Here is a 14126-nt window from a genome sequence, read left to right on the forward strand (position 1 = left end):
GGGCAAGAAACCTGGTTACAAAGTCTTTGTTGCTTATGGTGCATCCAAACACGAGATCAAAACTTTGCCACTACATGCGTTTGTCGTGTGCCCAAAAGCAACTACTTGGGTGATATATAAATTTGTTGGTGAATCCCTTTAAGACCAAATCGTATGGAAGCAGGAGATCTTGAATTCGATTGTCACGTGAAGCAATACCCTTGTGGTCACACACTGAGCTTAAGCCCAACTTATCCTGTCATCCCTTGGGAAATTTATGTGCGTACAAGCCTGACGGCTCGAGTTTAGGTCTTTTTCAGATGTTCAAATGACAAAAACTTCTATGTAGCGGCTTAGGAAAACTAAAGTTGCAAATTTGTTTATAAACTGTAATTAGCATCAAAGCAAGATAATTAATGTCAAAACAGAAGCATCAAAGCAAGGCTCTTTCTTCCACTCATCAAATGATTTGGGACAATATAATTCAATACAAATCAGTAAAGATACTTTGTTAAAGCAAGAGAATCAAAGCAAGGTTCTTTCTTCCACTCATCAAAATTTGATCTAAGAATTTCCTTTGCTTTCTCCTTGAGAAAAGAATCACAATAATCAATTTGAAGGAAAACACAAAGCTTTGACACAGCCTTAGCTTCCAACATCTCTTGAAGCACAGACTTTGTCCCAGAGAACTTACATACCAATGAAAGGATCAAAACGGCACGATCGTTCACCGTATTCGAGATTCTCAAAATCCTCTTAGCAACAACTGCTATGCCACCTCTGTGATTCACAAACTCTGCTCTCCCATCTGCACAAGAACATAAATGGAATAGAACACCCAATATTAGTTCTGTTGTTCTCTTCTCCGGTGAACCCAATTCGAGCTCGATTAGCTCGAATACCGCCCCGGATTTCACCATCATTCCTCTATTCCTTCCCCATGGACAAGCATGTAACAGTACATTCAGAGCTGCATTGATTCCTTGTTGTGTGACTTTCTTCTCCCTGATAACACCAACAATCGCGTCGAAAAATTCGGGTTTTAGTCTCTCTAGCAGGCTTGAACTCCCTTCCTCAATAAGTCTTTTTAGTATTGACAAAGCATGGGATTTCACTGCAATATTGTTGTTCAAATTGTTGGACATCAAAACCCATGTCCACGATTCGATAATTTGATCGTTTTCGTGGAGGATAAGCTTGGCTTCTGATGAATTAATCCGGATTAAGTGAAGGATACTCAGAGCTTCATGTAGGCCTTCAATCTGCTTACTCTTGAAAATTTTCACAATTAATGTAACCATGGCCTTAGGCACCCCAGCACCCTCCATATACTTTATGTTCCTCTCATTCTCTGCGGCCAACAATTCCAACTGCCTGAGTGTTTTGATTTGCAAGTGAGGTTGTGAGAGGTCTTTGATCAGTTGAAGGACATGGCATTTGTTTAGAGTAGGTTTCGGTGTCGGAATCCGGTCGACGCCATGGCTTGTGCACCATGATTGAATAAGCCTTCTCAAGTTGTGATTAGGGGTTAAATCTGACTCTCTTGGCAAGGGTTCTTTGGTGACAGGACAGATTGTGTTCTTGCAGGTGAATAACCAATGCTCGATGCTTTCGCGGTTGTAGGTTATGCCGGTTATGGTTGTCACTGGATCTTTCATGATTTGGAGAGATATAGGGCAGATGAAATACTGAGGAATCTCAATATCATCCATGAAAGGAAACTCTAGGGCCGGGGATGATAATCTTGAGACTCTGTAAATGGAGAAGTTTGTGTTTGTTTTGGGAATGGTAAGAGATTGCGGCCAATTTATTGACAAAATTGGTGGTCCTGCCCCCAGTTGGATTGGTCTACTCTTTCTGGTCATAGTATTATTTGCATGCATGTGCCTTTCCATTTTCGTACCGTTAATCAGGTCTCTCTGTAGGTCAAACATAACAAGTTGGGCTTTAATTAACTGCGTAATTTCCAGTCAAATCAAATATCAATCTCATTATGCATCAAATCGAATATATTATTACTCGTATTTATTAACAGCTGAAATACGTGTTTTTATGGGTCTAAGAATTAATAGCACCGGCACATTAAAAATTAATATGTACGAACCCATGATCCAGAACCAACTATATATTCAAGAACTACAGCTATATAAACATACCCAGAATTTTTAAAAACCAATTTAGGACGTTAGGGCAGTAATTGTGGGTGTTGAACATATATCCATCAAAACCAGTCAAAAATTCAAAAAGGGCGGACGTATGTAGCAATTCAATTAGATTAATTGCATGGGGTCGAGTCAAATTAGCCAAGTCAACTGGTTGTTTACTCCCAATTCGCAAGTCCGCGCACGCATTATTGCTACCTCTGAAATCTGAATAACGTCCGTGGTGAGGGGTCTGGTCTGCGAATATGACACCGTACCCGCACGTCGTATCTGGGCTTGAAACAACAAAGCGTGATGATTTTAATGAGCCCAAAAGGTAAAACTAATGGCCCTAACTGGGCCTGGTTCGAAAAATGGATATGATCTAATGTGTCCGATGGATTTTGGATAGTCCGCGACCGCTTTCATTCTTGTTTGCGGGAAGCCTGTAATCCACCACCGACCGCAGAGAGCCTTGTGGTTGTACGATGCGAAATGGAAACTCTTTGTCGACGACCAGAAAGAGGGGGAACAGGTTATGATTTCTCAACTTCTTCGCTTCTTTTTGTTCCTTTCACTGTTGGATTATGTACTCGGACTTCTTAACTTTAGCTCTGCTTGGTCCCAATTTTTCAGTTCTAGAAACAAACGATGTACATCAAATACGCCTTTCGTGGGTATTAATCAAGGGGTTCTTTTGAATATGATTATATTTGTGGGTTTTCAGTTCCCGAAACATTGATGTTATGCCTTTAGTGGCTCAGCTTCGTTTCACTGGGTTTTGTATTTCAGCGACTCTTTATGGTATTGATGTCCCCCATATGCTTGTTTATTGTTCAGTGGGAAAATCCTGACTTGTTCCTTTGTGTCTAGATTGAGGTAATAGCTAAAAATGGAAGGAATAGATTCTAACTTCATGGTTGTAAGGTTCATTGCCCTTGTTGCAAGAGCGACCCCTTTTATTCCATCGAGGGATGATTCTCATGTAACAGAGGGGTTCTTGCACTTCTATGCTTATATGAAAGGAGTTATGCATATTGGGCTGTATTAGCCCGTCCCTCCGCATTTCTTAGACTCGGCAGCAGGTCTTACTAGTTTGAGTTCTAGGAAAATGAAAAGCCATTGTTACTCGTTATTAAATTTGGCCTAATGTATTTAGCACGTCACTTCTTCGATGGGCGATGTGAGATTTAGAGCATTAAACCCTCTTCGCCACTCGGTGACTTGCCGCCTACTTGAGTCGGTTGCTACACAGACAGTGGGTGCTTCTATTGCAATGGGGGAGGCGGACACTGGTAGCAGAGTTGTGTAAATTTGGTATGCCAAGATCCTGTGAAGATATCTCCCTTATTTTATGGAGATTGCATTATTAGTCCACAATCAACATATATTGGTATTGGTATATTCCAAATAACTAATCCTTACAACATCAATCCATCTACCCCATCTTGAAAAGTTACAAAAATAATATATACAATCCTCATATCATATGCTATCAAATCCTATGCTATCTAAAATCTGAAATGGTTCTATGCAATGTATAAGCCTATTACTATGTAAATCTGTTATTTCTTTACACAACAAAGCTGTGTGCGTGCTCCCTTAAGTAACAGAGAGCATAGTGAAAGACCGAGTCCCAGGAAGCAACGGATACCTCCTTCACTTATTCATTGTCATAGTCAATACTTAATTATTAGGCCACAAAGTCTGGCAACAATTGTGCTACAAACCTCTTTCGGTTCTGCATTTCCATGTCCTCATATGCTGTGGAGGAGTGCGGCGTGGAACTGTTAATGGCTCCAAATTCATTTGGTTCTCCCATGTCTACTCTTCTTCCCAGCTGAATGTTCTGGTTAGGGAGGAAAGGTTGGTGGGTTGCAGATAAGGAAAGGTTTTCACAGTGAGGAAGACCAAGTGTTAGGGAAACACCGTTGCCTGAAAACCTTGGTGTGAATTGTTCTGCGTCAAATCTTCCAATCTCTCCAATCGAATATTGTCCAAAACCTCCAATGAAGTTGTTTTGGCCACCCATGAAGAGGTAACCATCTCTGCCCTGCCTCTCATTGCCAAATTTCATTGAGACCTGTTCATTGTTTACCTCACCTGGAACACTAGTTGGGGATTGGATCATTTCATTGGTTCTGGGTTTCTTTGGACTTCCTTGGGTGACATCATCCAGCTCCGTTAACCCAATGAAGGAGAATCCCAAATGGTTCCGAACATTTCCTCCCACCGGAGACGATAAAGCCGTGGACATTGAAATGGCAGAAGGAGCATTCTGGTTTGTGGAATTGTCCTTGGATTTGAGACTTATTGTTTGGTTTACAGTGGCTGAACTTTTCTCTTGCTGAGCAGTGGACTTGGATGCTGAATCTTCATTGCGTTCGCTCTTGCTTGTTTTTTCATCTGATCCGCCATTCTGTTCATGTTCCTTGATCTCCTCCAAGTACATTTCTTCCACCATTGGCTTCCAAAGACGAACTCGAGCATTTATGAACCAATTGGACACCTGGGTTGTGATATAAAAAGCTCAATATGAACAATCTCAACCATTACAAGTTGCTGATTCTGAGAAAATTGAATTAGTACATACCTGGCTCCGACTGAGCCCCGTTTGTTTAGCGAGCATGTGCTTGTCTGAATCCTTTGGGTAGCTGAAACCAGATTTTGAAGACTGTCACAAAACCATTTCCACAATAAATTTAACTATTGAATGAAGGAATTGAAGGTGCTTACGGGTGGAGAAAGTGCTCGAAGAGCCAAGCGCGGAGAACAGAGACAGATCTTTCTGGCAATCCTCTTTGAGGTCTCCAAGCATTATGCTGGATCATTCCCAAGTGTTGCAGGGCTCGTTGTCGTCGAAGGTGGTGATCGACGAATTTAAGCCTCGAACCCTCAATCTTTCCTGTAATGCCATTTTCTTCACCCAAGCTCTTGTTTGCTGCTCGAATTTGGCCTGTAATTGCATCTTTCAGGCACCGGAATTGCTTGGAGATTGTCTGCAGTGCAAGAGCTGTGTATGTCTTTCCAGACCCAATCCCTGCTGCTTGCTCGAATGATGATATCACAATCTGCATCTGGTGATGGTACTGCCTGTACCTCTGCTCCACCTTCATAAACAAAAAGATCCAAATAATCAAGAGACTCTGTTTCATCTAGTGAATTAAACACCATAATTCAATGCATTTCTTTCTGAATTGAAGACTTCATGGCAAGAATTCAAGAAAAAAGCACTTGTAATTATCAATCAGATTTTAATAATGACCCAAAAGGATCTCAATTTGAATATTTAGTAGCCGAAAGCAGTCTTGATTGAAAATCATTTCAAGCAATTTTTTTTTACTCTGCATGAAAGGAACAGCTGACCAGAATTTGCAGTAAACTTCTTTTTGAGAATTTGTTCTTGACAGAGACCCAATCGATTCCAAATCCAATCCCTTATATTACTTAAAAGAAAATCACAACCAAGTCAGAGACTGAGAATAAATGAACACATACCTCATCAAGCATGTTCACAAGCTTTGCTTTCTTCGTCTGAATTTCCTGCCTCTCGGCAGTGGTAAGCTCCGCAACGTTTTTCCCACCCGCTTCCCCACCACCACCCGACCCATCTCCACTTCCTACCACCGACGATTCTCCTGCCGCCTTCGTATTACCACTACCAGTCCCATTACTTTTCTTCGACAGCAAGTCGCTCTTAATTTCGTTACCGTTGACATTAACCACCTCATCAAGCAAATCCTGAGCAGCCTTCAGGTACTTGGAGCTCAACAACACACCCTGAAGATCCGATACCCCATTTTTCACACCCGATCCAGATGGCGCCGACCCACCCGACGCCGGCTGTGCCTGCTGCGTCGACCCATAACCCGGTTGCTGCTGAGAAGACAGAGTTAAAGACAATCCCTGTTGGGCGCGTGGAGTGTCACGAGGAGTGGGAGCGTGGTGGTCGATATTGTTATAGAGGTTGTAGTGGAGACGAGGTATGAGTCCGTAAAACCCGGAAATGTCGTTAGGGTCCTGAGAATGCGCGGTCGCGGTAGAGGAGTTAGGTAAGGGTATGCCGACGAATTGCTGGTGAGAAGGCACGTGGGAGAGCTGAGCCGACGGCGAAGAGAGGTTGTTGGAAGAGGAGTTCAGGAAGAGGAGGTCGGAGTGCGGTGGCGGTGGCTGAGGAGGAGGAGCGTCGTGGTGGTATTGGACGTAGGTAGGGTTCATGAGTACAAGGGTTTGAAGTCCGTCTCCTCCTTGAATCTCGGAATTCCCATGGAAGTACGTCGCCATCTCTCTCTATCTATCTCTCGCTTAAAATCAAAATTTCAATTTCAACGAAAGATCAAGTGTTCTTCTTCGTACACTGAAAAGAGACCACGTCACAAACATCAAATCCAGAACTCACAATCACATAACATGATAACAGCCACCAAGCACTGACACATACCTAACCTTATGATCGATCGATCGATCAACCCATTAAACCAAGTGTCTCGAATTGGTCGTATAGACTATTGCAGTAACAGGAACAATGACAGTACTCTTCTCAAAGAAATCCTGTAAATTGCAGTACTGAAACACAACGAAACAAGATCAATCGAACAAGTTTAATTCAACTACAAGGGTCATTTTGCTTACATATTAAGTAGCAGTTGGAAGAGAGGAAGAGGGAAAGGGACTGTGATTTCTTTGTTTATATATGTAGACACAGAGAGAGAGACAGAGAGAGATGGTTGATTGTAGTAGTAATAGTTTATATTATTGGGCACCTGTTGTGATGGAAATCTGATGGAGCACGTGATTCATGATCATCATCTGCACTGCAAAGGGAAAAAAAGAAGAATTTTTTTCACTAACAATGACCCCGAAAACATACATGAAACTAAACAAGAGACAGAAAGAGAGAGGGAGGGGAGATATACAGTTATGGGTGAGTTAGATGAAGACATAAGCACCAAACCCACCTGTCTATATGTATGATCTAGATATATCATATCATATATCATATATATATATATGTATGGATTTATGATTTTATAAGAGAAGAAAGGAAGTTCCTAATAAACTCTGTCAGACTCAAGTCTCTCTGCAACAATCTCTCTTCTTACCAATGAAAAGGGCAAAAAAACAAGGGTAGAGAGAGATGCGGTTAAAAGGGTACAGAAAAAGATACCCATATTTCATTCACTACCCCTAGGCCTAGCTCTCTCATTATCCATAACATTTCTTTAAATAAAAAGAAGAAAAATTCAATTCAATTCCATGTGTGTGCAGGACTCATGATTAAGCCAATTCAACTTTACAATTATTGTAAAACCAGTACTATTGAAGCTTTTGAGTGAAGTGCACCTTGGAATAGACAAAAACATGCAAGGGAAGGGGAACTTCTCTGATTTGACCCTTTATTATTAAGCTTTTCAAATCATTTGATGCAGCAATTACAAAGGGGAAAAGAAAAAAAAAAACCCACCCTTTTAGATCCCCTCTCTGACTGTGTGTGTCATGTAATAAGATAATTAATATAATAAATTTTTTGTGTGTGTGTCAGAAGAAGAAGATCTCACAAAAACTACTCGAAAACGAGGAAACGTCTTCTTCCACTCAATGCTTAATTAAAAAAAATGTGGAGATGATATTGATGATGATGAAGAAGAACAACTGTATAGGGTAAGAGAGGGGGTGGGTCCCAATCTTTGTCGTATTAAATATCTGCTTGTCTTTTTCAAATTTTTTTTTTTATTTATTTGGATTTTTTTTTGAGATTTTTTATGTGGTTGGATTGATATGCTGGACTTTTTGTAGATAAAGCAATTAAAATTGGGTGAGGGAACACACATGACCAACCACCATATATTTCACACACCTACTTTAATTAATCACACTAAATAGCTAGCTAATCACATTATTATTATAACACACACACACAAATAGTTTTTCTTTTCTTTTCTAGTAAACCTTTATTAGTGTCGGTTGGGAATAAAACGAAATTAAAAAAAAAGGAGACACAATTACATATTCATAGAAGTTGACAAAAAGTTAATTTAAAGCAAAAACAAAAATGAACAAACGAAATTAATAAATAATAGCCAGGTACCTAAGCTTAGTGGAATATCACTAGTTTGTTTTAATTGCTTGTAGAATACTAATAAGAACACCAAGTTTGTGATATATATATATATATATATAGATGAGAGAAATATGAAATTCTCTAGAGTCTACAATTCTAATCCAATGGTGGATAATTAAGTCAGTTTGAGAAAACATAAAAATATGATATGATGTAATACAGCTCCCAAACCATCAGATGAGAATTGTCCAATATGAGAATTGCAGAGCTCCCCGATCCCATATGAGATTTTTAATTAAAGTAATCAAATGAACTAAAAAAGTAAAGTTAGTTATATAGTTATTAATTGTCAACTAGAATCTATATAATTTTTTCAACCATAATATTGTCTTATAATTAACTTGTCTATCAGCATCAGGGTAACAATGATGGTAAAGAATGGTCAGCTTGTGATGTTAATTTGACTGCTGTCCAAAAAGGACATTAATTCAAGTTGTTCCTCCAAGATCAGGTGAACTATGTAACATAGCAATCCATGGGCTATATATATATATATATGTTCTGATCAACTGTCATTCTCTCAATTCAATATCAGAGGAATATACAATTTATCTAGGGCACATCAATGTTATTCTATGCCTTCTTAGATTCTCCATATAGATATTAACAACTTTTAGGAATTTTTTTTCTAATTTTATTTATCAAGCACATGGAGAATATTGCATATAGTATTAATTAACTTAAAGTGATTAATTTAATTAGTTTAGAAAAAATTGAAATCATAATATTGACTTGTAAATGGCTTTTTGCTTTTAGTGGATTTCTTTTTTTCAAACAAAAGTAAAAAGATATAATTGCATTAGTAAGAAACCAATACAGAGGTCTTAAAACCTATCGATTTCAACGGATACTGAAGATGCTACATCGGATAAAACACCCGACTCAAAAAAAGATCGAGTAAATATATAGATCGACGTTTTTGTCTCCTCAATGGTTCATTTCATACATCTAAGTAATTAATAGTCCTTCGTCTAAGAGTCAAAAGCTAATAATTAATGATAATATATATTATATATATTCAATTGTAAATTGAAAATATTGCGTATTATGATGTGATATTTTTATAATTTTCAATAGCATCGTCATGGACACTAGGGCATGAACTAGCTTCCTTTTAGGTGTATGATTTCATGTGATAGTAACATCATGTCAAAAGAAACATTGAAAAAGCTTGCAATTCCATGCCTATTTGTATATATATATGTCAACAAGGTAATGCCTTATGTGGCTATGCCGTCCAAAGAGCTACATGCTGCAATTTCAAATGGTTGAAATTTCTGCAATTCTATCCAAAATCATGTTAAAACATGGTTTAAAATGTGTTATGAATATTTTGGGTGCATATTTCGTCAAGTTGTATGCAATGATAACCTTGGTACGTAATTGTTAATGGAACATATTCCAAATTGAATAGAACCATGGTTGTTTTGTTCATTCCATGTAATCCGGCATAGTCCAATGGAGTACTGTGTTCGGAGGTTGTCCGACGATGTCCAGTGTAATATGATGTCGTTCGGGAGTGTTCGACGATGATCGATGTTTGTATTTTTCTTTTTTTAGTTCTTCTATAATGAGTGTTTTAAAGCCTCAAATTCTCTTATCTTCTGAGTAAATAAATACAATCCGGTCCATGACCTTTTTTCAAAAGATACTCAAAATTGAAGGTGAATCGAATTTCAGCCATAAACTTATTAAGTAAAAATCATGAAAAGGGACCAATGCATTTATGTTTTCTTAACATTACCTTGTACCATGTCAGATTCATTTTTTTTTACTTAAAAAAATTTGATTGTTTGTAAGGGCAAGCTTTTATTGAACAAAACGAGCAAGAGAGTTACATCAAGGAGAGGCTGATCCCCCAACCCCAATTGATCAGATTCGTGTTACCTTATTTGTTAAGCTTTTATTATACTTGGTAATTAAGTTTAATATATGCATTCCCCAATACAACAACTTATCCTAAACTTCTTTTTAAAAAAAAAAACATTCATAATAACTAATACTACTTTCGTAGAGTATTTTTTTGTAACTGATAATCAAATTAACCATATAAATTTACCCTTAAAACATCTGATATGAACATAAACTTAAAGAACCAAACATGCGCGCATAGAAGCTGTCATAGTGTCGTGATCCACGACCTAGTGACACAATTCTGGCGATAGCCAAACGCACACAATAGACAAAAGTACTTGAGCTATTACCTACTACTAGCTTAACCCATGAAAAACAAGGCCCCACTGCTGCCGTGTTATTTACAAGGAAAACTTGTATTATTTTGTGCATTTGAAGCTTGAAATTTGTGATATCTACATTGGAAATTAAGCATGTGTAGGCCCTTTAATTAGCTAGCTACCCTTACTGTTAGTCTGTTACAATACTAATACTCTTACAGTACTCTATTATAAAGCAATTTGCATGGGTTAGGTTTTGGGATGAATTATAGTATACATGCTTTTGAAGACCTTGACTGGAGAAAAAGTAGTACGTGGTACGTAACTTAATTATGGTCAACATCTTTATCTCTGACTGCATGGAGAGATGATTAATTGGATTTTTGTATTTTTTTTCATTTATTATTTCTAGAGAGTAGAGATTTGTTGTTGGGTTTGTAATTTTTTAGGATGTTAACGTGACGCTATCTGTATCATTTGTTCTCATAAAAGGATTATCCTCAACCAAGTCTCGCAAATTCTAAGTGGATCGTAGTTACAAAATATACATATTCAGATAATAGTATAATTTCTAATAAATTACCATACTTCAATTTTAGTTTATAGTGATTTGTAAAAAAAAACGGAAGAGCGAGATTTGAACTCTATATTTAGTTAGTATGCCACAATCATGGCTTAATGCATGAACTAAAGTTAAGACTCATAAATCTGCTGGGCCTCCATGTAGACTTATTTTCCACAAAAATTGTCTGGGAAAAAAAGTTGCTAATTTCCTTAGTATTCTTTAATGGCTCAAGAAATGCCACGTCATCCTCACGCACTAAATGGTAAGAGTTAGGCATGCGAGGGGGGGTCCTACACCCGTTCGATCCCACGTGCCACCTTAAAAGCGCGCCACTTTTTCTGAAGATAGAAGGGAAAGTTTCAGATTTGGACTTTTGTGCTTTTTTAAGAAAAAAGAAGAAAAATGTGGGCCCCAAGGACCACCTAATCTTCACTGTACACGCGTCAAACAAACAGACCCCCTACAAGCCTACAACCCGCCCCTTGATTTAATAAGTCCCCCCCCCCTTATTTTAACTTTGACGAAGATTCCACCCCCCTTCCCCAAACCTCCCCCCAAACCGGGTCCCACAACTAATCAAGGACTCTTTAAATAATTCCGCGAATAGACGGGCCCCACGTGTCCAAAGAGTCAAGAAAGTATCCAATCAAGGGAGAGCTGAGTTTCTCGGCAACTGCCTTTTCTTTTAATGCGGATATATCTTCATTCAAGCTTGTCGTTTTCGCCTTCATCATTAGGACACGTGTCTTCCTATTACACCGTGTGACCCGTCGTTCGTTTTACCTATGGTCATGTCACTTGTGCCACGTCTGGATCTCATTCTCTTTCGAGAAAATGACTCTTTTAGCCCTTCATAGTTGTCTGGGACGCCCTTCATAGTTGTCTGTTTTAAATCCGTACGATCTATTTAATCCAACGGCGGCATAGGGTGAAGAATGGTAACGGATGTTAATGGTCAGATTGTGTAGAGAAATATTTTGTGGAGTTGCGTGTAAGGACGAGATTGGATGGAAACGTGAGGCGTACTCTGTATCAGCATGACAGCATCTTTAAAGAGGGACAAAAATCCACTGTGATATCACGGAACGGATAAAAGTTTAACGAATCTGACAGGCCCGATGTCGGCACGTGTAAACACGCACGAATGGAAACGCTGAAATTCTTTCAAAATAATATTTCAATTTTATTCATAAATTTAACGTGTCATATCAATGGGAGGTGACTCCGTTAATAATCGGCTGGATTAGGTACATGTGTGTCCAATATTCGATTCCAATCGTAAACATTTTCTCAATGGTATTTCAAAAAATAAATTTAACGTGTCATTGAAATAACCATTAATTACAAACACACATGTAGATCTGATTAAAATTCAACACTCCATGTTAATTAGAGATCAAATGAGGGTCTCAGACCTCATTCCGCTGAAAATTCATTACAATGAGGGCGAGTAATTATGTATGTATTCAAAAAAAAAAAATAGTAGTAATTAGGTATCAATGTGTAAAGCATGGAGTTTACTAGTCATAAAAAACAGAGCTTTTCTAGGGAGATTGAAGATAAAATGCCGCCATGAACGCATGATTGGTGTTGTTTTTGGGCCCAACCGGGCGATGGACAACCAAAGACGGGCGATGTTTTGGGGCCACCATACTAGAAGGTAAAAGAGTTTGGGTCCATTTGTCCCTCCACAATAAATATGGTTTTATTTATACCAAACATAAGTTGTTGGAAATATATAGCATTAACACAAAATCTTATAATTTGAGCGCTCACTTATACACAACAATTTGTCCGCTTTAGATTTATTGGGGCCTCACGGATATGTGATCCCTAAGTTAATTAGCCCATGGAGGACCGGCCCAACCGACCTACAAGATTTACTTGGAAAATCGGTTGTTATGCGTTAAGGTGTGTAGGTCTCCTTATACATTGGATTACTTTCTAACAACTACCCGATGTGGTAGTTTTAACACGAAATGGAATTTAATTCATGTACTAATTAATGGCTCCACCATTATGTACATTACTCTATTAGAGTAGTTACTCCTAACATATGTTAATTAGTAGTTCATGAACATAAAGCTTAGATTTATTTTTTTTCTTCATTCAACAAATCTCCTTTATCGGGCTCATCTGCTCCTGAATTCTCCTCTCTTTTTTGCAATAATTTTGGGCTTTTTAAAAGATGTGGATATCCTGAGTAGCAATCTTGACTGGTGAGGAGGTTAGCTTTTGTGCTTTGAAATTGAGAGCAAACGTACGTGGCCTTTCCATATCCATGGGAGTACATAATAATGTCATACCAACAAAGTCTTTTTGTTAGGCCGGCACTGCTTATAGTTGTGGGATATATATGTAATATATATGTATATGTATCGAGACACATGTTTAGTTCTAATTATTGTTCAAACAGACCCCCACCAAATATACATCTTTTTTTATAATTGACAACTTCATATTAGTTTGCCGGTTAGACATTCAATATGCCATAAATTTGAGTCATCTGGGTCGTCGCGCATATAAAAGTTTTACACTTGACAACATAGTAAATTGAATCAAATCCAAATGTGTGACTATAAAGATATTGTTCATATTAGGAATCAAACTCGGGACATTTCGCGTCTAAACAATTTGGTCCTAGTGAAATTTTCCATGACACTATCAACATTTAATAGTAAAAATAGGACATAAATACTATGATATTCTTGGGATCTAAACTACTTTCTTCTGTGTGTGTGTGTGTAGAGGCATATGAGACTGCCTAATTAAGGAATCCAATCATCATGCACCGTTAGATCTGGTTAGATAAATTACAGAAAAAAAATAGTCAAAAGAAGTGGCTTGAATATTGAAAGATACTCATTTTGATGATCAAACTCTCAATTATAAGTGAATCTGATGCTATGTATCTAGCGGTCGGTAATCCTGTTGTGTTTCTTTGTAACAATCAGGAAATTAAATATAAATATATTTAATTCTGTCTGCTGCTTATATATGGATATATAGTGACCGTCAGTTCTCGCATTCATAATTCCCTGTCTAATTATCTATCAAAGGAAAGAAAAATCTATGTCAATTTCCTCATATAGCTAGTGTCAACTGTCAAATGTCAATTGGTCTATATATATATATATATATATTAG

At 38.0% G+C, this 14126-nt stretch overlaps 2 protein-coding genes across 2 annotated transcripts; both read right to left on the bottom strand.

Annotated features, from left to right (window-relative positions):
• Positions 1-398: 398 nt before the first annotated feature.
• On the bottom strand, positions 399-1773 carry LOC120012330 (E3 ubiquitin-protein ligase PUB24-like). The gene has a single exon (XM_038863695.1). It carries the CDS (start codon positions 1689-1691, stop codon positions 474-476), a length of 1218 nt encoding a protein of 405 aa, XP_038719623.1. The 5' UTR covers positions 1692-1773; the 3' UTR covers positions 399-473.
• A 1686-nt stretch (positions 1774-3459) lies between these two features.
• LOC120012329 (BEL1-like homeodomain protein 1) lies at positions 3460-6437 on the bottom strand. The gene is made up of 4 exons (XM_038863693.1): positions 5619-6437; positions 4857-5230; positions 4714-4774; positions 3460-4629 (listed from the first exon to the last, which is right to left on the bottom strand). The coding sequence occupies exons 1-4, from the start codon at positions 6402-6404 to the stop codon at positions 3814-3816; spliced, it is 2037 nt and encodes a 678-aa protein (XP_038719621.1). The 5' UTR covers positions 6405-6437; the 3' UTR covers positions 3460-3813.
• Positions 6438-14126: the final 7689 nt, after the last annotated feature.

The sequence above is a fragment of the Tripterygium wilfordii genome, chromosome 13 (assembly GCF_013401445.1).
Source record: "Tripterygium wilfordii isolate XIE 37 chromosome 13, ASM1340144v1, whole genome shotgun sequence".
NCBI classification, from domain to species: Eukaryota; Viridiplantae; Streptophyta; class Magnoliopsida; order Celastrales; family Celastraceae; genus Tripterygium; species Tripterygium wilfordii.

Coding starts and splice junctions, on each gene's coding strand:
- LOC120012329 (XM_038863693.1), bottom strand. CDS start 6,404: ATGGCGACGTACTTCCATGGGAATTCCGAGATTCAAGGAGGAGACGGA. Junction 4,775..4,856: donor TTCGAGCACTTTCTCCACCC/GTAAGCACCTTC, acceptor ATCTGGTTTCAG/CTACCCAAAGGATTCAGACA. Junction 4,630..4,713: donor CGGGGCTCAGTCGGAGCCAG/GTATGTACTAAT, acceptor ATCACAACCCAG/GTGTCCAATTGGTTCATAAA.
- LOC120012330 (XM_038863695.1), bottom strand. CDS start 1,691: ATGGATGATATTGAGATTCCTCAGTATTTCATCTGCCCTATATCTCTC.